The sequence below is a fragment of the Pipra filicauda genome, unplaced genomic scaffold (assembly GCF_003945595.2).
Source record: "Pipra filicauda isolate LSUMZ 115617 unplaced genomic scaffold, ASM394559v2 scaffold211_size2331000_pilon, whole genome shotgun sequence".
Classification (NCBI taxonomy): Eukaryota; Metazoa; Chordata; class Aves; order Passeriformes; family Pipridae; genus Pipra; species Pipra filicauda.
The window spans coordinates 924,458-951,183 of NW_024104323.1; the positions used below are offsets into that span (position 1 = coordinate 924,458).

Sequence of the window (26,726 nt, forward strand, 5' to 3'; positions counted from 1 at the left end):
AAGCGCGCTGTCCCGCAGAACATGTCGCCGGACGAGGATGTGCAGCGGCTCCTGATCCAGTTTCGGGATGAGGCAGGAGAGTCCCTGGGCTCGCCCTTCGACGTCCCGGTCACCATCACACCAGACAAGCTGCAGCTGGTCTGTAACGCCCTCCTGCAGAAGGTGAGACCCCTCCCGAACTGCCCCGGCACTCCCGAGCCCTACCCGGGGCTGCCCCTCGCTACCTCACCTGCCCTTTCTCCCGCAGGATGAGCCGGTGCCTCTGGCCTTCTTCGTCCACGATGCCGAGATTGTGGCGTCGCTGGAGAAGACCCTGGCGGGGCAGAGCGTGGAGACGGAGAAGGTGCTGGACATCATCTACCAGCCGCAGGCGGTGTTCCGGGTGCGGGCGGTGACGCGCTGCACCAGCTCCCTCGAGGGGCACACCGAGGCCGTCATCTCCGTGGCCTTCAGCCCCACCGGAAAGTACGAGGGTCTGCCTGCAGGCAGGGGGCTCGGGGCTCGGCAGCAACTGCTCTTGTCCTCTCCTGGGGACACTGTGCTGAGCTGGGGTCTTCATCCTCTCCCAGGTACCTGGCGAGTGGATCTGGAGACACCACCGTCCGCTTCTGGGATCTCAGCACGGAGACACCGCAGTTCACGGCCAAAGGTGAGTGTGGGGTGTCCCTCAGGGACCCCCTACCTGCTTGGGGGACAAGCAGAGCAGAGCCTGGTGCTGCCTGAGCTGTGTAGGCAGAACCATGGCTTGGGGAGGGAAAGGCTCTCTTTGACGAAGTGGAAGAAGAGGGGCTGGCCAGGAGGAGCACAGGGGGTTCCCCCCATCTTGTACTTCCTTGGAGTGGCTTTCTGCTGGGACATTAAGGATAATCACAGCTCTCCACTCATGCCCACTCGTGCTCTCTCTGCCAGGTCACCGGCACTGGGTGCTCAGCATCGCCTGGTCACCGGATGGCAAGAAACTGGCCTCGGGCTGCAAGAATGGCCAGGTACGTGTTGGCTCCCTCTGTGTGGGGGTGGGGGTTTGGAGACCCTCTGCAGCCCCATTCTGAACTCAAACCAAACTTGGTGAAGGGCTGTGGGGGATTAGGGGTGAAGGCTTGTGTTTCCTGGGCTGTGAGGGATGTATCCAGTTGTTTCAAGCAGGATTGCTGTGCCCCAGAGGAGCTCTGTGTGTGGATGCATTGTGGTATTGCAAGTAGTGTCTCCAGACTCTGTGCCAGGCAGAGCTCTGGCTTTGTCACCTTGTGGACCTCTTGTTGCTGAGTCCTGTCTTGTGGCAGATGCTTTTCCCTCCGTGCAGGAAAGAGTCCAGGCTCTAGATGTGGTCCCTGGCAGGCGGCTCCATCACAAGGGAGGTGTCTGGATTGAGAATGGTTATTGCCCAGCCAAGCCAGGGCTGCTGTTAATGTGACCCAGACATGCAGCAGCAGCCTGTTTTGCAGCGTTCTCACACAGATACAGCCAAATTCCCTCTTGTAGAAATGTGAAGGGGGCTCTGCCCTGGCTGTGGGGAAGAATGTGTGTGCTTAAGGTGCAGAAATGCCTCAGGAAGCGGGAGCACTCAGCTAAACGCGAGTCAGGAACTTGCTGAGCTGTAGAGGGGCAGTGGCTCACTCTGACCTTCGAACAATCTGGGAGCAGTGAGAGCAGCCATGGAACTGCCAAGGTTGTGATTCCATCCCCAAGACTGGGCCAGGGTGGTTCTGCTGTGGTTTGGTGCTGGTCTGGCTTTAATCGAACCCAGGGAGCTTCTTGTCCTCTATTTCCCTATTTTTCCCAGGTTCTCAAGTAGGAGATGACTAATACCTTGGCTCTTTAGATGAACATTTATGTAGAGAGAGAATCAACAAGAGAAAACCAGCATGTGTCCCACCCACAGAATCTGATAATAAGCAGCACTTAGTGCGCTGTGGCTTTCGTCGCGCTCTGCAAACACTCACTGAGTCTCTGGCACAGGGTGGCTTTTTGGGGACCTGTATCCGTTTTGAGTTGAGTCAGATAATTTAGTCAGATAATTTGTAGCAGCAGCGCTGTAGGCAGAGAGGAGGGCAGTCAGCTCTCATTCTTTTGGGTGTCAGCTGACGGCTGCAGGGATCTGGAAAGGCACCCAGCCCCCTTCCCTTGCTCCTCCCTGCCTCTGCCAGTTTCAGCGGACACCAGGGACACCTTTGCTTCCTAAATGGAGCTCCAGCGTCCCTGGGATTCACATGATGTCTGTGGCCTGACGTGACCCTCTCGCTTCCTCTCTTGGACAGATATTTCTCTGGGACCCAGCCACGGGCAGCCAGATCGGCCGGGTGCTGTCTGGCCATTCCAAATGGATCACATGTCTGTGCTGGGAACCGCTCCACATGTAAGTGAAGGGCCAGCCCAGCCCTTCCCCTTGACTCCTATGGAAAAGAGCAGCCTGACCTGAAGGGCATTGCTCCTGTTTGCCTTTCTCCTGTTATGGGAAAAAGCATGTGCAGGAGAACGGCTCCCAAGGTGGGCTGGGAAAAATGTGTCCAGCTGGGAGAGCCAGGAGCCCCAGCCATGAAGTCACTGCCAGGCTGTGCCTCTTTCCCCCTGTGTAAAAGACATACCTGCCTCTGGAAAGCACTGCTTTTGTGGTGCTGGACAAATATTTGGTGTGCTCCTCTGTGGCATGCTGAGCTGGGAGCAGGGAAGCCTGGAGGTCTCCAGGTGCAGGCTCTGCAGAGCATTCCCTCCTGCTCTCCTGATCCTGCTGGCCTCTGTCATCCTGTTTGTTTATCATGAGGGATGATTAACTGTGCAATCCCCTTATCCCTTTGATCAGCTAAAGCTCCCTCTGGGAGAGGTGGGTGGAGGGGGCAGTTATAGCCAATAATCCAAGACATTATAGAAATAAATAAAAAAAGAAAGAAAAAAGGGTCCCTTCAGTGCAGGGCCCTGCAAATTGAATTTGCCAGTAGGAAGCTCCAGCTATTTGCAAACAATTAACTGGATTAGCGAAAAATTACTGTAAAGGAGCACGAGGAAATGGAGAGGAGAGACATGACCCTGGCAGGGCTGCACTTCTCTTTTCTCCAGCCAGTCCCAGTGCAACAGGAGGGGCTGTTCTTCCTCACTGCTCCTCATGGCACCAGGCTGAGCGATGAAGGTGTTGTGCAAAGGACAGAGGGTTGTGGCTCCCCTGTCCTTGATGGGTTGTGCCAGCTGCTTCCAGATGTGTTAAATTTGTCCCCCTAAGCCACGTGGATGGACGTTGCTCCTTTCAGTCCTGCCAGCACAGGAGCACTGTGTCCACAGGCTGGAGATAAGCATGGCATAGGCAGGGGAGCATCCAGTGCATTCCCAATGCCACTGGTCTGCACTGCCTTGGTGAGGCTGGTCCCCTGCCCAGGGCTCTCCCCAGCCAGTGCCTGGGGAAGGTGCCAGTTTTGGGGTGCCCTCTTAAGCCAGCTGGTTAAAGCTGTGCCCTGTGCAAACAAGGTCATTACCAAGGGCTCAGGTGCCAGGTTTACCCTGGATTAATGCCTCCAGTGTGCAGCCCAGGAGCTGGTTTGGAGGAATCATTTGTCTGCCTCTCCCCTGCTTTGTGGGACTTTGGTCTCTGTAAGTCAGTGCTCTGCCCCTGCCTGGCCTCTTGCAGATCTTAAGCCAAAAGACAGTTGTATTTTATTGACTTCTGGACCCTTGAATCCGCTGGGGGTGGTGGGGAAAGAGCTTGGTGGAGGAGCTGTGTGCGCTGCACAAATGGATTTGATCTTCTTTTTCCCCAGAAACCCAGAGTGTCGTTACCTGGCGAGTGCCTCCAAGGACGGCAGCGTCCGCATCTGGGACACACTGATGGGCAGGTGTGACAAAATCCTCACGAGCCACACGCAGTCGGTGACGTGTGTGAAGTGGGGGGGTGATGGCTTGATCTACTCCTCCTCCCAGGACAGGACCATCAAAGTCTGGAGGAGCCAGGATGTGAGTGAGGCAGCAGCCCCGGGGCTGCTGGCAAAGGGGGCTGGGCACAATGTGTGGTAGCTTTGTCTGCTCTTCCTGGCACAGCTTGTGCCCTGGAAAACAGAGCTGCAGAGCAGGTGCTGTATCTTCTTGACCTATCAAAACCTGTTGCTTGACACAATTTGGAAGGGGTGGCTGTTGTGCAATATTTTCATCTCTAAGAGCATTAAATGGGGCTAAAAGCTGGAAACATCCCAGAGGCAACCTGTGCTGGTGGGTGTCCTCAAGCTCCTGTGGGAAACTGATTCCTGAAGCTCAACTGTGTCGTTTCTTCCCTGCCGCAGTCCTGCCTGCTGCTTGGGCGAGAGGGCTGGGAAAGTTTGGTGTTGGTCCTTGCAGCCCGGTGGGTCTGGTGGGTGCTGGGCAGCCTGGCTGTGTGCTGCCTCCCTCCCTGAGGGGTGGTTGTGTCCCCAGGGGGTGCTGTGCCGCAGCCTGCAGGGCCACGCTCACTGGGTGAACACCATGGCCCTGAGCACCGACTACGTCCTCCGCACCGGGGCCTTCGAACCCGCCGAGGCCACGATCAACCCACAGGACGTCAGCGGCTCCCGTGAGTGCAGCACCCTCTTGCAGGCGGGGGGAGGCAGGGGGGAGGATAAAGGGGAGACCTGATACCATGTTGCCACGAGCCAAAGCAACCTTGGGAGCTGGGAGCAGGTCCTGTGCTCATGTCGGTCGTGCTGACAGCTGTGATCTTCCTCGCCCTTGCCAGGGCCGAGCAGTCTGGGGGATGGGAAGGTCGCTCTGTTTCCAAGGGCTTTTGCTCCCAAATTGCCCTTGGCAAAGAGGAGGTGGGTGAGAAGTCACAAATGCGTCTGCTTGGCCCACGGAGCCAGGATTGGAATTGGCATCTCAGGGTTATAAAGTTTCCTTTCTCCGGATTGCATATCTCTCTTCCCCTCTCCTTTTCCCTTTCTCAGTGGCAGAACTGAAGGACAAGGCTCAGCAAAGGTACAACCAAGTCCGGGTGAGTCCCCTTTGTCCCTGCTGTCATTTCTAACACTGCCACTGGTGGAAGCAGTAAATGTGCACAGTGGGCTCTGGGCCCCAACACTGGTGTGCTTCCAAGCTCTCCACACCTGGCCCATACAAGACTTGGGCTCTTTCCTCCCTTTCTCAGGGCCAGGAACCAGAAAGGCTCGTCTCGGGGTCAGATGATTTCACCCTGTTTCTCTGGAGACCAGCAGAAGACAAGAAGCCGCTGGAGAGAATGACAGGCCACCAGGCATTGATCAACCAAGTCCTCTTCTCGCCAGACACCCGGATAATAGCCAGTGCTTCCTTTGACAAGTCCATAAAGCTCTGGGATGGTAGGACAGGAAAGTGAGTTGTTTTGTTCTGTTGCTAGTATAGGGTCTGCAGGGGTGGGCTCCAGTGTCATTGCCAGCAGCCCCCTGCTGTGTTCAGCATCTCAGCAGCCTGAACTCATGCAAAGTCATTCTGCTGCCTCTGTCTTTTTCTGCCCTTGGGAAGTCCCTTGTCTGGCTCTTCTTGTGTCAGGGGGTCTTCTTGTGCTTGGCTGTGTGTGTGCAGCGCCACTGCCACCCAGCCACAGCACTGCCTGGCACCTGTGGCACACACAGTCTGCTGCAGGGTGAGTTCTCTGAGCTGCAGTGGGATGGGATGTTCCACTCGGCTGATCTCCTGAAGATGTGTGTGTTGGGCACTGTAGACTGACCCAGTTTAAACAGTTCCCGTGCCAGAGAACAGCTTGTTCTGGATGATGCAAATTCTTGTAGTTACAAGTGGTGCTGTTGGTGTTTGGATGCTCCTGGAATCCAGCTTTTAGCCTTCAGCTGGAGTACTGGTGAGCTCTTGGGGCAGCAGTCCTTCCCTGCAGAGCAACCTTTATGCTCGTGAGCTTGGCATTCCTGTCAGTAATTTTAAAGATCCCTCTAAATCCAGGCTGCTTGGCCAGAAAAAGGAAGAACGCATCTGTGCAGTAAGGCTGTAGCGTTGCCTGCTGGGTAAGAGTTTCTTGGCAGATGAGGTGAGATGAAGAGTCATCCTCCAGAAGGTTCTGAGTCCACCTGGGAGGGTTTTTAGATGGACTGAGCAATCTGTGGACTCTGTCTCGCAGTTGACTGGCTGGGGTGTGCTGAGCATCTTGTGACTGGGCTGGTTTGCTCACGGGTGGAGAAGAAACAGGAAGACCAGGGCAGGTTTGAACAAGCCGTGCTGCTCTAACAGCTTGTGCTCTGCTGTGCTCAGGTACCTGACATCGCTGCGGGGGCACGTCTCGGCCGTGTACCAGATCGCCTGGTCGGCCGACAGCCGCTTGCTGGTGAGCGGCAGCAGCGACAGCACCCTCAAGGTCTGGGATGCCAAGACAAAGAAACTGGCCATCGATCTTCCTGGCCATGCAGATGAGGTGAGCTGTTTGGTTGAGGTGAGGTGTTGGTGTTTGAGAGAGGCAGGAGTGACTCCTCCTCCCAGCAGAACTAACTGTCTTTTCCGTGACATCAGGTGTACGCAACGGATTGGAGCCCGGACGGACAGAGGGTGGCGAGTGGAGGGAAGGATAAGTGTTTGAGGATGTAAGTAACCTGTTGTCTGTCCATAGAGGATGTTGCAGCTACTCTGTGTCCCTCAGAGCCACAGGCTCCTTGCAGAGACCTGCATGGTTAGGGCATGATCTGTCCTTGCAGAGAGCACAGCGCTGGGTCACACTCTGGCTTGGAGACCTGACCTCCCTCAGGGCAGGAGCTGCTGCTGTCCCTTGGCAGCTGACTAGAAAGCAGAGTCCCTGTAGCTGAGCAGTCTGGGTGAAATTTGACTCAGATATTTTGGCTCCTGGAGAGGGGAAAGAACATTTGTACCAGTTGGTCAGACCTTCATTTCTCACCTTGCTCCCTCTCCCAGTTATGCAGATGGACAAATTCCTGTGAGCTGGCTGCCATTTGACCATGGCTGGTGAACCCAGTCCCTGGGCCCTGCTGTGCTGCTCCCATATGGTGCCTGTGGGCAGCACTGGTGCCCAACCACAGGGACAAAGCAGTTCTTTCCATTTGCAGATGGCGTCGATAGGAAGAGAGACACGAAGCTGCTGGTCCTGTCCTCGGCACAACGTGCCTGGAAGATCTCCAAGGGGAAGGATGACGGAGGCCGACCCGAGCACGACTCCCTGTTCCTGTTGGCTACTCTCCCTCTTGGACTCTTTCCTTATATTTATTTAAGGAAATTTTAATTCTAGTTCTTATTAAGAGCTGTGCTTTGCAGGATGATTTCCTCTGAACATTACAGGAGGGATATCTCATCTGCCTGCATCTCAACTGGCTTTTTATTGGAATTTCAACCTCACAGAAGCCCTCTGCCTTGAAAGGGGCAAGTGAAGGGCAGGGATGGCTCTTGCCCTTTCTTGGCTGTGTGAAGAATCCTATGGAGAAGAGGGATTTAGTGGGAACTGAAAGGGTTGTCCCTGTGTGACCTTCAGAGAGAGAAGTGGGAAAATTCAGGACATCAATTACATTGCAGAATTGTGCTCGGCTGCGTGTCTGGGACAAAGATCTGCTGCGAATAAGGTCTTGGGGCTTCTCCTTATTGCAGTAAGATTTTGCCTTTCCACTCAGCCCACTTCCCTGTGGGCTGTGCTGAGCATTATCTGTGGATTCTCTGCGTCCACAAAGGATAACTCCTTCACTCGTCTGTTCAGGGTCCAACGTGCATGGACTTCAAATGACTGCTGGAGCTGTGCAGAGTTTTCAGGTCTCAACAGCTCTTGGAAATGGGGAAATGAGACACTTGTGCCTCTGAACAGGGGAGGAAGCATCCATTTCCCATCCACCGCTGGCTCAGGGGGGAAGGAAGGATAGGGTGGGGAAGGGGAAGAATGGAGCTGGCATTTGGGGTGGTGTTTGTCCCTTGCCCTGGATATGTGCTGACAGCAGGACTGGGACTGTCACAGTAAATGGCAAAACTTCCATTGCACAGAGTTGGCTCCTTCTGGAATTTCTTAAGTGCATTTACTTGCCCAGTGGGTGAGAGGGATTCACACTGTCAGTTGTGTATTTCTAAACTTGCTTATGAGCCTTTTTATAAGTCAGTTCAGGCTTCCAGCCATCATGAGACGAATAGACCTGGATTTGTGTTTATTTCCAGGATGCTTATGAAACAGGGAAAATCAAGATGTGATTACTAAGGAGCAGACAATTATATTGTCAAATTTAGTTGCAGCAGGTTAATATGAAGGTCAAAACATTCTTCATAGCCCTCATCCTACAGTTGCTACTCAGTGATTACAACAACTCAGAGTGGGAGTTTGAGTCTCAGATGCTTCCCAGCTGCAGAAGACGCATTTTAGGACTTTTTTCTTGCTGGCAGGATTGCTTTGGAGAATTAAGAGGGGATGGTGCAGTAATGGCCATTTGCTTGTTTGCAAGTGTTCAGGGGAGAAAAAGACTGGAACAAAGGGTTAAATCTTTGATATGGCTGAGAAGACAATTTGTGGTTCCTGTTGTTTCTCTTTTTGCCAGCGAAGTCAGCAGGCTCTGTCTTTGTGGGATCTTTTGGAAGACCTCAGTATCCCCTAGCTGCTCTTTCATTAATGTGCTTCTTCCAGCTGGTTCTTGCTGACAGTGAAGGCCGTGTTGCATCCAATCTGCATAAACAAAACCTTTCCTAACGCACTGAGGTAAATGTTGTGGGACAGGGTGATTTAAAACTGTAGCTGATAATTCTGCCTCCCCAGACTGCTGTGCCCTTGGGAAGGAGAGGAGCAGGTCTCTGGTAGTGGCCAGGAAGTGTGCCTGTTTTGAAAGTTTTTTGGGATGCTTGTGCTAAAGAAAACAGTCCACCCTTGGGAATTCAGCTCTGTGTCCCCAGGTCTGACTTGCTGAAAGCAGCAGCTCCTGGTGTGGCTCTTTGCAGGGGAACAAGCATCGTTCTCTGCTTCCTTCCCTGAAGTGCTGCACGGGGTCACTGTGCCCTGTCAGTGCTGGCTGTGTTTTGTGTTGGAAGCAGGGCTGTATTGGAGCTGAGGGAGGCAGTCCTGCCTGTGGGAGCTGGCTTGGCTGTGCATGTGTGTAGGTGTACCTAAAATAAATCAGTGTACCTTGTCCCCTGATTTCCAAACCAAAGCAATTGCTGTGCCCTCTGGCCGTGCTCCTGCCATCCCTTCAGACTCTGCTTCTGTGACATTTGGCACCAAGCAGAGCCTGATTAAAACCCACCTTCCTAATGCTGGAGCAGAAAGGTTTTCCAAAGGGAAGTGAGACCTCTTGAACACAAAAGAGAGGGCCTTGCAACTAAGTTTACACCAAAATAAGCTCTCTTGCCCTTAATCTTTCTCTGATCTGATAGCAGGTACATTTTTGAACCACGCTCAGTGATGGGTTTGCATGTAAACCAAATTGTATTTTCTTATCCAAGCATCTGCTACTATTTTTATCATTCATACAGCACCAGCCTTCATACATGCTAAGTGCTGGCCCCGCTCCAGCTGTATTCCTGAGCAATTCCGTAACACTCCTCCCAGTTTCATTTGAATGCGGCACTTCCCGGGCCTGGCTCTGCAGTCTCCCGCCTGGAGAGCTGCTGCCCTTCCCTTCGGAGCTGGCTCCTTCTTGGCAGGAGGTGCAGCGGGCGCGTGACCTCCCTCGCTGGGGGTGGGAGCTTTAATTAGCCGATTTTGGGAATTGCAGATTGCAAATTAGGGCTGATGGTTGTTATTAACAGGGAAGACATTACTTTTTGTTAAAAGGACAAATCTAGAAGGTAAGGCTGGAGCTTTCTGATTGCTCTTCTGGGAACGGCAGCACTAACCTCTGCTGAAACAGCTGAGCTTTTCCAGTGCTGTGTGAAAGGAATCTCGGGATCTGCTCCTGTGTTTCAGTCCAAGTTCCTCCTGAGTTACTTGTTAAACATCCCACACAGGTTTTCCTACCACAAGGGCGTTATTTTTCACTGGTAATACAAGAATAATTTTAAGCATATCCAGAAACTGTCCCACAGAGCCCTCTGACACTTTCCTCTTTAAAAGCTGTGATGCCACCATTAATTTTGTTACAAGTCCCCAGTGGGAGGACAGTGATGATAAGGACTGGGAAGCGTGCCAGTCCTCTGAGAAAGGTTTACCTGTCTAATAAATTCCTGAGTATGATGGAGGGAAGGAAGGGATATGATAAGAACACCTAGAGTGAAGTAGATCATTTGGGATAGCGTTGAGGCGAGCAGTATGGTGCCAAACTCCTGCCCTTTGGAGGCTGATTTAGATAAGTGAGGCCTTAGAATCCTTATGAAAACTGTTCTTGGGGCTGTGTGTCCTGCTTATCCATGCAGGAGGGCTGGCAAGTGGTGTGTGTGTTGTGCTTCCTGGGTTCTGGGTCCTTGGAGCCACACGTTGCTTTTCTGCTTGACTCAGATGATCTCTTGAACATTTTCCCGGATCTGTAATTTAATTTCCATGTGCATGTTTATAGCCTGGGGAGAGAGACAAGAAAAATCTTTCAATGAATAGGAAGAAAATGATCTTCATTCATTTGTCTGCACGAAAAGGAGCTTCTCTCAGCTTTTTTTGGGTCAACCCAGGCACTGTTCAGATGATGTTTCTACCTCAAGGCTGCATTTTGGCGGTATGGCAGAAAATGGCTTGCTGTGAAGACCATTAGTGCTTTTGAGGATGAAAGGTGTTATGGAAACTCAGGACAGTGACGTCTGTGTTTTGGGGAGCTGCTACCAGATGAAAATGTACTTCTCTGCGCTCGGACAAGCAACCTGGAAGGTGCTAATTTCTTCCTCAATGCTAATTTCTAGCTCTTGTGATCAAGAGCCCTGTGTCACACCTGAGGGACCAATTGGCTGAACCGATGTAGTGCAGCTGGGAAGGAGCCACAAAGCCATGTCTAGTGCTGCTCTTCTGTTTCCTCCACTCTGACTGTATAAATCAGTGGTCCTCACCAAGCTATGGGTTGCCAGTGGTCTCTGTCAGGGGGCTGTGGCTCTTGCAGAGTGTGCTATTAAAAATGAACAAACTCAGGGCACAGTATCTGTGCTTTTGAAGGTTGATTACCCGTGGTACTGGTGCCCGTTGCCTGGTGGTGCTTTTGGAGCGTGCTGGGTGTTTTATTGTCCTGCCACGTGGCTGTCAGAGCGGGGCATCCCCCCAGGGGCTGCAGGGCTGCTGCGCTGCCAGCACTTAATGCCAAATATCCATGTGGATTCCTTGAGGGAGGGAGGAGCAGCAGGAGCCCCATGGGGTTATCCTGCATCGCCGTCCCAGTGTCTCCAGTGTCGAGGCTCCCTTGGGGAAGGGCAGGTGAATTCATTCTGTTCTGCCTCTGACCCCTTTCGGCAGCAAAAGCAAGTGAAGGTGCTGTTTGTAAATAGGTTTATTGTAGTCTGGGTGCTGGAGATACCGACATCCCAAAACTCTCCTGGACACCAATCAAGGCCCTAGCTCGAAGGAGTGACCCGCATGCAAATCCCTCAGCCTCCTGAGCGCTGTTCCAGAGCTCAGCCTTCGGATCCCGCTCGGATCCCAGTGCAGCGTGTTTAGTTATTCCGGTCAAACCTCCCTGCCGCTCCTGGCTGTTTGTCCTTGCTGTGCTGAAACAAACCTGCTCGAGGGCTCCAGCTCCATTAGGAGGACAAAAGGACATCAGGCAGCGCTGCTGCCGAAGGGAGATGTGTCTGGGTTTGGAAGTGGGATGCAGAATGGGTGGCTTAGGAATTACTGTTGTGGCATTCTCTGTTCAAAAGGCATCTTCTGAATGAATTAATTTTTTTTAGCTTCCCGAAAATGTAGCTGGTGACATTGACTTTGGGGTGAGGATACATGCTGATGCTGAGAGGATTAATACTGAATGTGAGACTCTGTGGATGGCAATAAACAACCAGTTCTCGGGGAAATTATTTTCTGAATCAGAATATTTAACACATGGAGGCTTGTGGGCTTTTTCCTGGTTTAAAGGGGCACTGTGAAGAGTACTAGAAAGTGTCTGTTACTACCAACACCTTAATTTATTATTAACTTGGAATATTTTTACATCTCATTTATTCCTTACACGGGGGTGTTCTGAGCTGTTGAAATTATTGGTCAGCTTTGCTTTCTCAGTGTTGCTTGTTGGGGTAATGCCACGGATGGATTTTGGATGGGAGCTCAAAACTTCAGCAAATAGAGGGGGATTCAGTCTGGAGAGGTTTTAAAGGCCTTCTGTTCTCTTTGGCACAAAACAGATTTCTTAGTATTCCTCTGATGTTATGATTTAGACATATGATGTCTAAAGCTTAAAGTGTCCTTCATAAGGCTCTCTATCTTCCCTTAAAAATCTCTTGCTGAATACTTTTTTAATCTAAGTGCATTTTCTTTGGAGAAGTCTTTAGCTGCAGAGGTTCTGACATGGCACATTGGCCCCAGTAGTGCCTGGTTTTGAGTGCTAGAAAGTGAGGGGAGATAAGTGAAGAATGGGGAGAGGCCCAACTGCGTAAATCCTCGCTCAGTCTCTATTTTGATCTGGTGACACTGAAAGCAGAGCCTGTGTCATGTGGGGAAGGCACAGCACAGCCATGTGGGGTCAGAGCTCTGCCCCCGTGACCCCAGTGCACCCCCTGCATCGACTGGGGCCCATGGGGATAACTGGGAGGCCTGAAAGAGCCTGAACTGGGATGTGGAGGTGGCGTGATGGTGAACATGGACAGAGAGGAGGGGCAGAGAGCAGTGAGAAATGCAGAGGAAAGGAGCATAATTATGTAAACCTGGAGGTGAAGGTCAAAGGCTCCATGTGACTGTTGTGTGGTGGCTGCTTGGTTTTCTTTTTTTAATGTTTGTACATGCTGTAAACAGCCCCAGGCTTATCCAGAGGTGCTGGGAGACAGGCTGTAAATTACAGGCGTTGTTCTCCTTATAAAGAGTGAGCAACTCGAAGTGTCTTGGGCTGACAGCACTTTGCATGTTTGCTCCTCCATTGCTTCTCCATTCATTGAAGTCCCTTGTTTTAGGTTTGATGTAGAGTCTTGCTCACTGATGGAGCAGGGACTGGGCTGAGAGTGTGCTGGGTAAGCAGTGCCACTGCCCTGGGAGCCAGGGATGATCCCATACCTGTCTTCACACTGTCCCAGCCCTTGTCCTGCCCTGCTCTGTGCTGGGGGCAGATGGCCTGTGGGGCACTGACTGTCCTCCCTCCTCTGCTGGTGGCCCCTCAGCTTTGTCCTCACTGTCGGGTGAGCCTGAAGCAGCCAAGGAAAGGACTGAAGTGAAAAACAAGTGTGAAAGTGATGGCCGGGGGTGAGGGGCTGGAGTTTGGCCGCCCTGCCCGGGCTTCAGGCTGAGGGCAGGGGTGGGCCCAGGGGCCTGGGTCGCTGTCCTGCCTGAGGGGATGAGCAGAAGGGACCCCAGGAGCCATGGTGGGGCGCGGGGAGAGCTCGGCGGGTCCCTGGGAGGGCTCGGTGGGGCCCGGGCTGTGGCGGTGACCCCGGCCCGGGCCGGCCCCGCTCCTGAGGCGGCGGCGGAGGGACCGCCGGGTTACCCGGGGTGAGGCACTCTTTGGCCGCCCGCGGAAGCACCTGAGCACCGGGGCCTGCGCAATGCGGCCTATAAAAGCCGCGGGGCGGCGCGGAGGTCTGGGCACTGGCAGCCGGGGCTGGCCGAGTGCGGATCGTTGGGGGAGGCGCTGGTGGAGCGGTAGGAGCCCCGGGAGGCGCTGACGGCCTGAGAGACCCCCCCGTCCGCACCCTCACTGCTTCCTCCCCTCCCGCGAGGGCTGCGGCGGCGACAGCGACAGCCATCCCTGGAGCTGCGGGCCGCGTCTCCTCCCCTCCTCGCTGGATGCTCTGGAGCTCGGTCCCTGAGCGGGGCCGCGGCGCCGGCAGCCCCCGCTGTGGCGGGGCCATGGGGCCGGGCAGCAGCAGGGCGAGGAGCCCCCTTCCCCGCTGAGAAGGCCCCCTGGTCCCGGCGCCGATGCCGCGCTGTCCCCTCACACCCGGCCCCTGAGACTGCCCCCTTTCCCCTCCCCATGCCCGACGGAGCCCCTCGCCTCGGTGACGCCCTGCAGCAGCCCCGCCGGCCCGGGGGTCTGCGGCGGTATGAGAGGAGCTGCCCCCGCCGCCGGGGGCAGCCAGGACCGGGGCAGGCTCCCACCCCGCCGCCGGCTGCCGTGAGGCGGCTGTAGCTGGAGGAAGAGCCCCTTTGTTTTCCCTCCGTCCTTCCCGGGGGCTTCATGCCCCGCTGAGGGATGATGGAGGTGGTGGGGGACTTTGAGTACAGCAAGAAGGACCTGATAGGACACGGAGCCTTTGCTGTGGTCTTCAAAGGTCGCCACCGCAAGGTAAACAGCGATGGGGCTTCGCCCGCAGCCGGAGCGGGGCTGGTTACACAACCCGGGGCCCGGAGCAGCCCCTCGGGTGGGTGACAGCGGCGGTGGGGGGGGGTGTGACCTCTGGGGAGTTTTGGGGACGAAAAAGAGCCGGAGGAAGGTGCGGGGTGGGCGGTGGTGCCGAGGCTGCCCCGCGGCCCTGAGCCGGGATCCGGCCCCGGCCTCCATAAACCCTGTATTTTTTTTCCCCTGCCCTAAACCCCGCCGCGGTCCCTCCCCGCTGTTGGCAGCTCCCTGACACAGCGGCGAGGGGAGAGTTTGCAGCTGTAGGGGAGGCTGAGCCCTTTGTTTGTCGGGAGGGTCATGTTTATCTCGCTGGATAACGAGGGATCTTAATGGAAAAATTGTCTCCTTTGGGGATTGGCTGAAGATTTCTTAAATTCAGAGGTGTCTGGTTTCCTGGCGTGACTCGCTAATCGCCCTGGATATTCATAGTTACGTTATGGTTTCTCGATGCTGTGAGAGTTTATTCTGGTGTTGGTGCCTAAAGGGCTTTGCCTTCCAAAAAACACCCCATCAGGTTTATCATCTTTTAGGATTAGGGCAGTGCTCGCAGCTTGGAGAGACACAACGCAGTGATTTGGGGGTTAAAAAAAAAAGGTGGGGGAGAAAGGGAAACAGGAACTTTAAAGGCCAATGGAGATCCTTGCACCTTACAAAGAAATACTTAATTTATATGTTGTCTATTTATATGTTATCCGAAAATAAGCTTTCTTAAAACAGATTTTTTTTGTGCAGTTTTCAGCTGCAGAGCGTAAAAAGGCTGTAAATGGAAAGTCTTTAAAGGAAAGTTAAAGTAACTCAGTCACTGCCAGAGGACTAAAAAGCACCACTACCAAAAAATAAATGGGATATTACTTGGTTTTTTGTTGTTGGAGGGTTTTTTAGTGCTTTAGAATCCATTAAAATGCAGTGTAGCTGCAGCTGGATTTTAATAGCTGTCTAAGCTATTGTGGAATGGAATAGTTCTTGATGGTGTCATGTGATGTAGAAATCACTGTTGGATAGAGGAGGGGTGATCTTGCAACTTTTTCTCAGTGCTTTACCGGATAGTTGTTAGAGGATAAAGTTAAAAAAAAAGCAAAACCAAAAACTGACAATACAATTTTTGTTTATTTCCAGAAAACTGATTGGGAAGTAGCCATAAAGAGTATTAACAAAAAGAACTTGTCAAAGTCACAAATCCTACTCGGAAAAGAAATAAAAATCTTAAAGGTATGTTAATATGCAGTGATTTTTAAAGCTGCTTTGCTTGAAAAGGAAAAGACTTCTGACCTAGTTCATTCCAGGTCACTGGTGGTATCACGGTAATTGCTATTGTGCTGTTTGTTTCTTTGTTACTAATCCAGAAATAAAAAGCCAAAGGAGAAAAAAAAGAAAAATATACATATTTAGTTCTGGAAATGTCTCAGAGCAGGTTATGGGTGTGCTTTTGTGGTTAAAAGTGGAAAATTGTTGTGGAACCAGTCTCTGTGCTTTGCTTGTTGCACATGTGGAAAACTCTGTCCTTCAGGATGGCCAGTGTGGCACCTCTGCCAAGCAAATCATAGCTGAGGGCAAAACATCAGCCTTTGATCTTTCTTCACCTCTTTTTTGCCCGAAAGCTGAAGTCAGCACGCTGAATTTGATTCCTGAAGCAGTCTGCCCACTTCTGAGTTGGGTTAATTGGCTTAAAACATGTAGTGTGGCTCTAACAGAGGGAATGCAACAGAGCATCGTTTGGTTTTTCAGTGCTGTTTTATGGAAACATCTCCCTGGATGGTCATTTAATATTCTCTGCTTTCTTTCCATGTTTCCAAGCCTCTTGAGATACATCACTAGTTTATATACCAATATATAAGTATTATAGTATATTTGTTATACCCAGAAATTGCAGTGTTTGGTCTATTAGTGTGCTGCAAGTACTTAGCAAAGACGTTGGTTTTTGAGCAGTTACAAATAATTGCTTGAGCTGTCCTGTTTCATTTGATGTTATTGGGTTTGATTTCCTTTGTATTATGAAAGCAAGAAATTGTGTAAGACTAGAAAATTAATTCTTGTCAGTTTTCAGTGCTCATTAAAGGATCTTGTACTCCAGTACTTTCTGTAACAAGTCATAGACATTAAGTTCTGGAACTAAATGTTTTTATGACCTCTGAAGATATTGCCTAATTTGCTATTCCTGTAAATATTGTCTAAATAGCTGAGATTTCCTCCAAATTCCATCAGATGGTCTTAAAAAGATTCTCTTAGATTATCACCAAATCAGCACTATCAGCAAATTAAATTTAAAATAATAATAGTAGTAACAATAATAGCCTATTTCCATAATACAAATATTTTGTTTTACAGGAACTTCAGCATGAGAACATTGTAGCTCTTTATGATGTCCAGGTAAAATATATTTTGATGCCTTTTTCTTCATTAAAATTTGCTTAGGACAATGTAATGCATATAACTGTATAGAGCAGAAAATTTTGAATGGCCATATATTTGTCATCAGTCTGGTGTTCAGAAAAAGCAAGTGGCAGCCTGAGAATCTCTTCAGAGGCCGTTTGTGTAGTTTGGTTCTGTCTCCAGAGGAAAAGCACCAGCTGGGCTGGGAGCTCTTGTCAGTGGCAGGAACTGTTCTCCTGAATTAGCCTTGTTTTAATTTAATTGGAAAGTGGGTGTTTGTGGGTAACAACTGGATACATCTGAAGGAAAATGTGCTGGTGGGATCTGAATGGATGGAGCAAGGGGCATTAAGACAGTCAACATAGTTAAAATAGTTGTAGACAAGGAGCAGGGTCTTGGAGATCTCTGTAACAAAGAAACGTGTTGTGTAGTCCTGTGTCGTGGTGAGGAGGAACTGAAGTAGAAAACCATGATCACACATGTCTGTATCCCTGTTGCCTGTGTTCTAAAGGACAGGATGAAGTATAAAAGCCTAGCAGACACTTGGATCTTTTCAAGTAGGAGAAATAAGTATTAAATTGCTTCAAATTGTCTTCCTCTCTTTGTTCCCAGAATTGTGCCTGATAAGGTGGAGGAGCTGGCTCTCTAGCCTATCTAGGGTAGAGTGTTCTACTTAGTAGGAAGTACATTTTTGTATCCTAAGGCCTGTGAGTTGTTGAGCAAAGCTAAATAAGACATGAGGTAGCTCATACAGCCATTTGTTCTGCTTGAATGAGAACTATACCTTCATCTCCTGGGCTTAATTCTAATTTTAAGTACAGAGTTACACTGATGAAAAAAATTACTAAGAACCACCCTTGGGGCATTGCATAGTTAAAGCAATGCAAAATAGACATTGTGACATTCTTCAGTGTTTTCTGTCTTGGCACATTCACATCCTAAAAGGTTTTCAGTTTGTAACTGTGAATCTTTAACTGTAGAAATCTGTGCTCATGGGACATACCTCAGGCAGGCTCAGGTTCTCCAGTGTCCAGGGCTACAGGGCATGTACTGACTTGTCTTGACTTTTGGTACAAGCAGTGATATTTGTGTAGCAACAGATTGTGCATCAGAACTTCCCATTGGGATGTGTGTGGAGTCCTCTCCCTCCCAGATCTCGACTTCAAAATTCTTCATTCTGAAGGATGTTATCTGCTCTGAGAGGGAAAGTATGGTCTCTTGTGCTTCCTGAGGAGACCAGGTTTTACTGAGTATTGCTAAGTGGAAATAATCCCTCAGCATCCTAAATTTAGTATATCCAGACATCTTAAAAGCAAGTGGAATTCTTGACTGAGGGCGTTGGTGTGTGAGCAAGCAGCTGAGTTTCAGATTTATCATTTACAGTTGTTTATATGTGAAGATTCCTTGGTGAGCTTTGCAGCTCAACCTGGGGGGAGTTGACTAGATCTGTATTTTGATGATTTAACATTGTGTATCTTCTGAGCCTTGTTCTTTTAATTTATGCACATAGGAGGAGAGGACAGAGCCCTACGCTTGTCTATGGTTTCTTTACCTAAAGGTTATTTATAAACATAACTTTCATGCTTTTCTGTTGTACCACAGGAAAGGGTGTCCCTCGAGTTGACAGAACTTCTGGAATGATCAGTGCTGTACTCTCCATTTGAGAGAGGGATCTTGCTGCTTGTCACCAACTGTTGTGTTTCAATAAAACAAACAGTTAAAGCAAAGAGAAAGGCAAACCTGTGTCTTGTACCTTGATATATTTCAAATACATCCGTGGCAAACACAAAACTTGGCAATATGATGATGCTACTTCTATAGAAGAAATTGCTTTGCAAAATATGGTCTAAAGAGTGTGACACTTGCACAAAAGAGCTTTTCCCTTTCTGAAGAGGGCTGTGTTTGTGAAATACAGACCTCATTAACTTGTGTGATTACATTAATTTATAACCCAGCAGGAACGAACACTATGCAAGGCATTCTCATGTCTTGTAGGCTGTTACACCTACTAATTTTCTTTAGCATTTCATCTTCTAGCATGTGCTGCCCTTTTTGTTTGCCATGGCATTTTGAACACAGTGATGTAGTACAGCAGATAAGACTTTAGGATTTCAAGCAATTTCTAAGTTTACAGAGGCTATTTTTTTTCTCTTGGTGCTAGAGCCAGTGGAGTCTGTGGCACAGTAGCAAGTTCTCAGTGTGTCTGGGAGTCTGTTTTATTTTTGTAGTTCTGTTGGTCTGAAGTTTTTCTTAACCTTGGACAGTTTGAAATAAAAAAATGTTTCAAATGCACTGTTTGAACATTTAGCTGAATAATCCAAGAGCTGGTTGCTCTTCAGATAGAAAAGGTGGTGTGCAATGAAAGTGGCAAAACTAAGTGAAAAAAGCGTAAATTGATTGCAATGAAAAGCAAATATTTTTACATCTCTTAATATTAAATGAAATTATGCTTACTGGCAGTACTTTGAGATTAAAGCTGTATCCCTGCATAGCAATTTGTGAATGAAAGGGTGGGTAGTTATTTTTTTACATATTGCAAAAGGCTGTGGATTGATTTTTCGCAGGAGGTGGTTACATTCCTTCTCCTTCATCTCTCTTCCTTTATGGTTGTGTTTCTGTTGCATGGTCAGTGGACCAGTCACACAAGTCAGCATAATAAAGACACATACAGCATTCAGGTTTTAATTAGATCCAAGAAGAACTTGTGGCCCATTCTGCTGATAGTAGAAGAACGTTTTAAAACCTCCTACCTTGCTGATGCTACACCTCCTGTGAATACCATTTTGATGTGTTACTAGTATGTCTGGAGTGCAGGGAGTTAAATTACTAGAAGTGCCCATTCATCTGGAGACACACCCCAGTGAACTGGTGTGTGTTAATGCTGTGCTTTGGTCGGCAGAAAAACGTTTTGTTCTGGAGCCAGCACGATAATTGCCCTTGATTTCTGTAAGGTGGTTTACGTGCAGCACTGGCAGGTTGGAGCTGCAGATAAGCATTTTATGTAAGCAGAGCACACCACTGCTGTTTGTGCCATCTCAGGAGGCCAGGGAGCTGCATGGTGGTGCCAAGACTTAAGGCATTTGTGGAGATGCTCAAATACGAACCCTCCATCTGTGAGAGGCAAACGTTTTGCAGTGGCAGGGCTCTGGAAAACAGTCAATGTGCAGCTCACCTTTAAATGTGAAATTAATTCTTTGTGAAATGCTTTAAGAACCCTCAGGTAGAATGGATGGATAGCAAGATGTAACCTGTTAAAACATTTTCCCCCTATCTTCTGGGCAGGAGTTTGATAGTCTTTCATTCAAGAATTAAAAAAATCCTGAATCTCTAAAATAGTACAAAGATCCAGCTCTTTTCCCATGGTGGTGCTGTGGGATGTCATTCATCCTGCAGAAGAAGATCAATCTAATTGGGGAAGTGGAGCCCTCTGTTTTCTCAAAAGCAAAAGGAGTCTAAAATAACCTCTAACTCGCCAGCATAAAGTACACTGAGATCCTTGGATAAAGTATTCTACTGAAGTATGAAGGTATCACTAAGTTATTTGGAATGTGCTATATTTAGGGCATGAATTTACAGTTTTGTGCAGTCCATGATCCCAAGTGTGTGCTGAGTAGAACTAATCTCACACAGTGCCAGACAGTGCCTGTTTTAGCAAATAATTTAATTCAAGACCTCTCTAGAATGTCAGCCCTCAGAATGAAAGCCTGTAATGTATCTTGGAGATAACGTTTTAGGAGAGTGAATTAATGTCTTCGCTGTATGGAGTCTGAAGTTTGCTATTTGAACAGTAGTTTAGGGAGAACTAATTTCTAGAGTGTTATTGGAGAAACAGTATCTGGACAGAAATGGTTTCTTGACTTGGCTTGTTGGTACAGAGCAGACAAAAGGACTGCAGCTGCTTCTGCTGTCCTTGGAAGCAGTGAAAGCCAGTGGGAATGAAGCCAGTGGTCCTTCTGGGACCTACACGTCACCCTTTGCTTATACACAGTGCCCAGGAGTTCTTGCTAGGGATGCTTATGGAAGGAACTTGTGGTTTTACCAGTGGGAATTAAATACCTCTGCTTGATTTACCCAAGGACTGCAGTTGGTCTGGTAGTGTTGCTGATGGTTCTTGAGATATTTGCTTAAGCATCCTGTGTGCTGATCTGTGTGTCTCAGCTTTGATTGCCTTCATACTCTCATATAGCTCTTTCTGAACTATTGTCTTTTCAGTGAGAATGTCTCAATATCTTTAGTTTTTCCCCCTCAGCTCCTTGCTTAAGGCCTTTGTGTTTGTCAATATCCTTCCTCACTCTGTGTGGAAATAATCCTATGGGAACGTGCTGTTCAGATAAAAAGGAAAATCCTGCCCTGTAGACACTGTGAAGGTTTTGAAACACTTCCTGGCAGCTGATGCCAACTGAAAAGTTGGTTATGATGGTATTAACCTGTGAGGAATGACACCAGTGTAGATGTTGGAGGCTGGGGACAACCAGTTAGAATTTGTTCTGGCCCCCAGAACCAAAGAGCTGGAGTGACTGCACGGTCCTTAGCTTACCTGCTGTGCCTGGATGCTGTAATGTGAATTTCAGAACTGGTTCAGAAGGTTTTCTAGTAGATGAGTGTGTTAAACCTTAGGTATGCTGAGGGCAGTTCTGCCTTTTCAGTCCCCTTCCCCACCTCCCATATATGTTATTTAAGTGCAGCATTTCACATAACAGCAAATGAATGATCTGATTATTGTGGTACATTCCTCCATGGCTGATTGCTCTTTTATGTGAATAATTGGCAGCATGCACCCCACCTGAATCCTACAGGCACATGTCTAGTGACATTTAGTCTGAGGCTTAGCATGTAGTCAGAACTAACAAAATGTTCACTGCTTGAGGTGACAGGAGCTGAAGGTGGTAGCAGTTGCTGCTGTGGTGCACTTGCAAAGTAAAACAAGAGCATCTGTAATACAGTGAGAAACAGCCTTAAAAAGGTCTGGACCAGTGCTTTTTTTACTATATCATTAGAATTTTTGCCAAATGTATTTAAAGCTCCCCAAAAAAAGAAAAGCGTGTTCCTGGCCAAAAAATTATATCTAATAATGCACAAATTAACAAAGCAGAAAATTAATCAAATAATAGCAGTGCACAAGCTGTCAGATTAACTCTTGTGCTCTAGGGACTCCCATCATAAACTGCAGCAGAATCTACAGACTTGGAGCAAAAAGAGAGTATTTATTTGCCACAGTTCCTGCTTTGGCAGCTCAGTAAGCTCCTTGCAGACCTTCAGCTTGTTCTGAAGGAGTACTTCCATCCCAAAATGAAATCTAGGGAATGTTTCTGCCAGTACGCTGCAGTTCTAGCAACAGCTATCAGAAGTAACCATGGATGTTTTGACTTCTTTTTCAATTAATGTTTTTTAAATGGAACTACTGTGCTGAGATTGTGACTTGGGATAAAACTTCCCATCTCTCGAGACAGCTGTTGGAAGGCTGGGATTAAAACACAGCAAATACGTGTCCTCTTAACCTTCTTCTCTTATGTTTATCTGTTGGCTTTCCTAATTGTAAATTGGTTTCCTGTTAGCCTTTGCTATATTCTACTTCAGCTTGCAAGTAAAACCTAGATTCAGGATAAGAAGGAGCAAAAGTAGGTAGGTTTTTGTCAAGAAAACTCTAAGCAAAAAAGCAAGGCACACTGGGCAAAACTGATTGGTGATTGTTGCAACACAGCAGATATTTGTTTTGCTTGATTGTTTATCTAGGTAGTACTGCAGGTCAGAACAACTCCAACTGCAGTGATTTTATGATCTATACATCAATGCAAATTTTTGAAAGCTCTGTTATCTGTTTCAAGAGGCAGTTGAAAATAACTTGCTAGATCAGCTTTATTCCTGAATGTTAGATCTGAAACATGCTGGTTTACTAAGCTTTCCATTTTTGAGCACTTCACTCTGTTTAGCAAGTCAACAGAAATCACAGGTCTGGGGAATGGTGATAGGAGGGACTTTATTGTTCAGCAAAATAATTTAGAAGGGAAAAATGTGTCTCCAGAATTGACATGTCTTTTCTAAATATATTCCCCACATGGAGATCACTTTCCCAGTCAGACTGGCCAAGAACTGTAAGGTAGAATCTGAGCAACTGTGAAAGGGTGAACAACTTCAGCTGTTTTGAACTAAAAGTTGTTTTGATGGGATATTGGAAAGTGTTTAGTTATGAGTTAAAGTTGGTGCAATTTTGTGGCTGGGGAGATTGGTACCAGTACTGTGCAAACTATTACTTCCTCAGTATGAATTAGATAGGACTTCTGAGTCTGGGAAAATGTCTGTGAAATCTCTAATCTGTTCTGCTGATTTAATAAAAAAGGATTATCCAAGCTACAGGAAGGAAACACACTCTGCTTCTTACTGTGACTTTACTCAGTCACTTGATTCATTTTTTTTTTAGTCTAGAATATCAGTCCAAAAAAAAAGGCTCAGTAGTGCTATTTGAGGGGAATCCAGTGTGATCTGTAGGAATGACTTTCTGAACAGGTGAGGGCTGGTGCTACAGGGCAAGTCATCAGCTCCGTGTTTCTGAAGAGAACAGTTCATTTGAAAGGACTTTGTTTCCAAGGGAATCCAGAAAACACATTCTCTCAGCTCTGTGATGAATAAATGTCTGTCATGAGCTGAGCGTTACATCCTGCCTTAAGCTGCTGTTTTTGTGCAGTGCTGAGTGGAGGCACTGACGCTGTGGAACATCTCTCTGATTCATGGGATTGCAATGTTCGGGTGGAAATGCACTGGCTGAGCTGCTTTCTTGTCCCTGCAGAACGGGCAGTTTCCCTGCTCCTTAACTGGGCTATTCTTTTGCACGTCACAGTTGTCCCTTAAGTGAAATGATCCTCAGTTGGCAGAATTTTCAGTTCAGTAAATTGGGATCTCAGAGTTGCTGTTTGTCGTTTTTTGGGGTTCCTGAAGGAAAGTGAGATTCTGTCTTGGAAGGTGGTGTTGCAAAAGGAACATTTATCATTGTGTATTTTCAGTAACTTGCAGAGCAAGTAATTACTAATCTTTTTCTGCTTTGATGTATGCACTTTGGTTTTGAGGTGTTTATAGCAATGTAAATTATGGTTCATGTTGGCCACGGCTGTTACAGAAACATTGAACAATTGGGACTTCCTGAAATGTGATCTACTGCTGCTTTAATATTCTGTATTAGTTGGAGTTTGCCTTTCATTCCCAACAGATTTGATTAATGTTCCTAGAAACCTGCTTTCTTGGAAGCTAATTTTCAAATGTAAACAAATCTTCAATGTGCTTGATGTTCTGGGCTGGAAAGAACCTCAAATGCATTTCTGTAACACAGACACGAGTGACTAAACTAAATGTTTCCCAAAAGTGAGGCAGCCCAATCAGTTCATCTGGCACTGTATTACAGTTATATGTAGTTATCTGGACATCTGTATCTGTGATGGATTGGTAGAAATTGGCTTTATTGGGTTGTGCCATCCCTGAGCTCTGTGCTGTGTGTGGATTTAGGGTTGTTGGTTTCTCTGGCTTGGGCTTGTGGGCCCATTTTTACTTTTATTTTTCTTTTTCTTCACCTGAGCTGTCAGTGAGCCCTGGAACACGGCACTCTGGTGGCAGTTCTTGCCAGTATGGACAGATTGAACATGTGCTGAACTTTCAGTGCAAGCACTGAGAAAGGTGGCTGAGCTCACAGCATTTATTTTGCAGTGCAATGTCCCTTTTGACTTTCTTGTGACTCTGTTCAGCAGAATACAGTCAGACTGTCTGCAGATCCACTTCCCACTGGGACATGTGCCTGGCCTTGTCTGGTGCCATCTCGCTCTTTTCCTTCAACTGTCTTAAAAACATATTTTCCCACAATCTGTCAACCTTTGTTGAAGTTTATTTTTAAAGGGAAAGGGAGGTAACATACTGTGTAACTAAAAGCATCATCCTGTTTAGTGTATACTGCCCTTATGTTTCCTTCCAGTTCTCTTTGTGTTCTTTCCTTTCAGCCTTAATCAGCTCAGAGGGGAAAAACACTTGTACTTTATAAAAGCTCTCAGAGTGTCTTCAACTTTGTAGGCACAGCAGAACTATTTTATGCAGGAGACTTTGTGAAAAACAATATTGGTCGTTGGCATTGGCAGGTCGGCCCTTTCTCCCATCACACAAAATAAATATTTGGAATAAGGCTGAATGTTTTTATTACAGTCAGGTTTAGGCACATATTTTTTTTTTACTGCATTTCTGTGGAGTGTGTAGATAATTTCCAGTAGAAGTTAGGTAATCTGTCTTTCAGGAACTTTTCCCCAGTTACAGAAGAGGGAATTGAGGTTGCAGGTGGGTCACGGGAGGTCAGTGCTTTGGAAGATCTCAGAAGGATGAACGTAACAACTCACAGCTCTGCCACGAGGTGCACTGAAGGGAGATGCTTCTGCCAGTGACTCACCGAGGGAGATACTTAACAGAAGTATCCATGAATCCTGAATTAATTATCCTATAATATAGCGTTTGGGAATCAGTTTATTCCAGACAGTTAACTGCTCTGTGATTCCTGCCTGACCTCGGCTTGTCGGATGGCAGAACCAAAGCTTGTTTCACCCAGGAGTGGGGAACATAACCTTGGAATTCCTCCTTAGAAAAAAGTGGTTGTCATGGCCAAATTGTCTTGTTTACAGTTTGTAATTCTGTCAGTAGATTTGACTAAATATCACTATCCTGTTAGTGACTGATTTCAGCAGTGCCTGGTAGCCAAAGTTTATTTGTTTGTGAGGGTTCTTCATGGAGAGGTGCTGCTGGTGGAGCATCCAAGGCAGGTGAGAGCCAAGGGACACATCAGTGGAAAATGATATTTCTTAGTGTATGATGCTCTGTCAAATGATTGCTCTAGTCTTCAGGTTATTGCCTGGTGATTGATTTATTTCTTTTTTACATATGCAAACATTTTTGGAAATGTGAAATATTTAATGGTGGAGAATGTGCGCATTTGCTACCTTCTGAAACAGTGGCTTTAACATCAGATTTCTCAGTGATTGAAACATCTCACTTTATACCTGGTAAACACAGGTACAGGTTTTATCTTCTCACAGTCTTAAATCTGTTCTCTTCTCCTTCTCTTTTAGGAAATGCCCAATTCTGTCTTTTTGGTCATGGAGGTATGTGTTAACATGTATGTTTGTTTCTGGTTGATTTTAAAGACTTTTAGACAAAACTACTCCTTTGCACAGCTGCAAACTAACCATGACCTGTTGAAAAAGCAATTCTGAAAAGTAGATGATGAATTTCCTATGCCTCACTAAATTTACCAGCACAGTTTGATGCATAAATTATTCAGTTTCATTTTATGAGTATTGATGAAGTGTTGCACCTCAAATTGTTAATTACAAATAATAAGGCAAACAGCTGGAAAGGATCTGATTTTCATGAAAAGATTACAAAGTAAAAATGATGTAACCAGTATTTCAGTGCTTGTGTTTTGAATAAAACCCTTTGTTTTCAACAGTACTGCAATGGTGGGGATTTGGCAGATTACTTACAAGGTAATTGATGGCTGTTTTTCCCTATTAAAAGGTTATTGCATTACATGTTTTTATTCTGTATTCTGGATATCTGTTGGTGCTTCTCTGAGATTTTTTTTTTTTTTGCTTGTGTTTTAAATATTGGTGAATGAGGGTACATGTAATAATGCACAGACAGAAAATGAGGTTTTTTTTAGCCACAGCTGAATGTAACATTCCCTTATTTGTAAATGAGGGAGAAGCTGTAGCTAACCATTAGTAGCATGCTGAAAATTGTGTGGGTTTCTATTTCTAAAATGGCATTTTGGGGGCTGCTCCCAGTGTTTTGGTTCCACCTGCTTTCTTTTCCAAGATGTGAACTTAAAAATGCTGAATTACATAATAATGCTTTCAACAGAGGCAGTGCTGGCTTAGGAGAGATTTTTCATGGCTCTGCCCAAAGCGAAAAGTTGCAGAATCATGACAAATGGATTCCTTTTACAGATACAATTCTGAGCAGAGATGTTAATCTTCATACTTTTCTCGATGAAAATATTCTTCTACTTGCTTTTGCATCTCAGGATCTTGAAGGAATCTTTTTGTG

General features: G+C 47.5%; 1 protein-coding gene and 1 long non-coding RNA gene across 2 annotated transcripts in view; one reads left to right on the forward strand and one right to left on the reverse strand.

Annotated features, from left to right (window-relative positions):
• The window catches only part of LOC120323209, a 30,019-nt gene extending 16,596 nt beyond the window's left edge, over nt 1–13,423 (reverse strand). Inside the window, exon 1 of the long non-coding RNA XR_005563451.1 lies at nt 230–13,423. This is a non-coding gene — a long non-coding RNA (uncharacterized LOC120323209). The remainder of the gene's footprint in view (nt 1–229) is intronic.
• A 123-nt stretch (nt 13,424–13,546) lies between these two features.
• The window catches only part of ULK2 (unc-51 like autophagy activating kinase 2), a 38,036-nt gene continuing 24,856 nt past the window's right edge, over nt 13,547–26,726 (forward strand). The window contains exons 1-5 of the mRNA XM_027743540.2: nt 13,547–14,234; nt 15,405–15,497; nt 16,614–16,655; nt 25,748–25,780; nt 26,128–26,164. Coding sequence (XP_027599341.1) covers nt 14,142–14,234; nt 15,405–15,497; nt 16,614–16,655; nt 25,748–25,780; nt 26,128–26,164 — 298 coding nt within the window. The 5' untranslated portion in view covers nt 13,547–14,141. The remainder of the gene's footprint in view (nt 14,235–15,404; nt 15,498–16,613; nt 16,656–25,747; nt 25,781–26,127; nt 26,165–26,726) is intronic.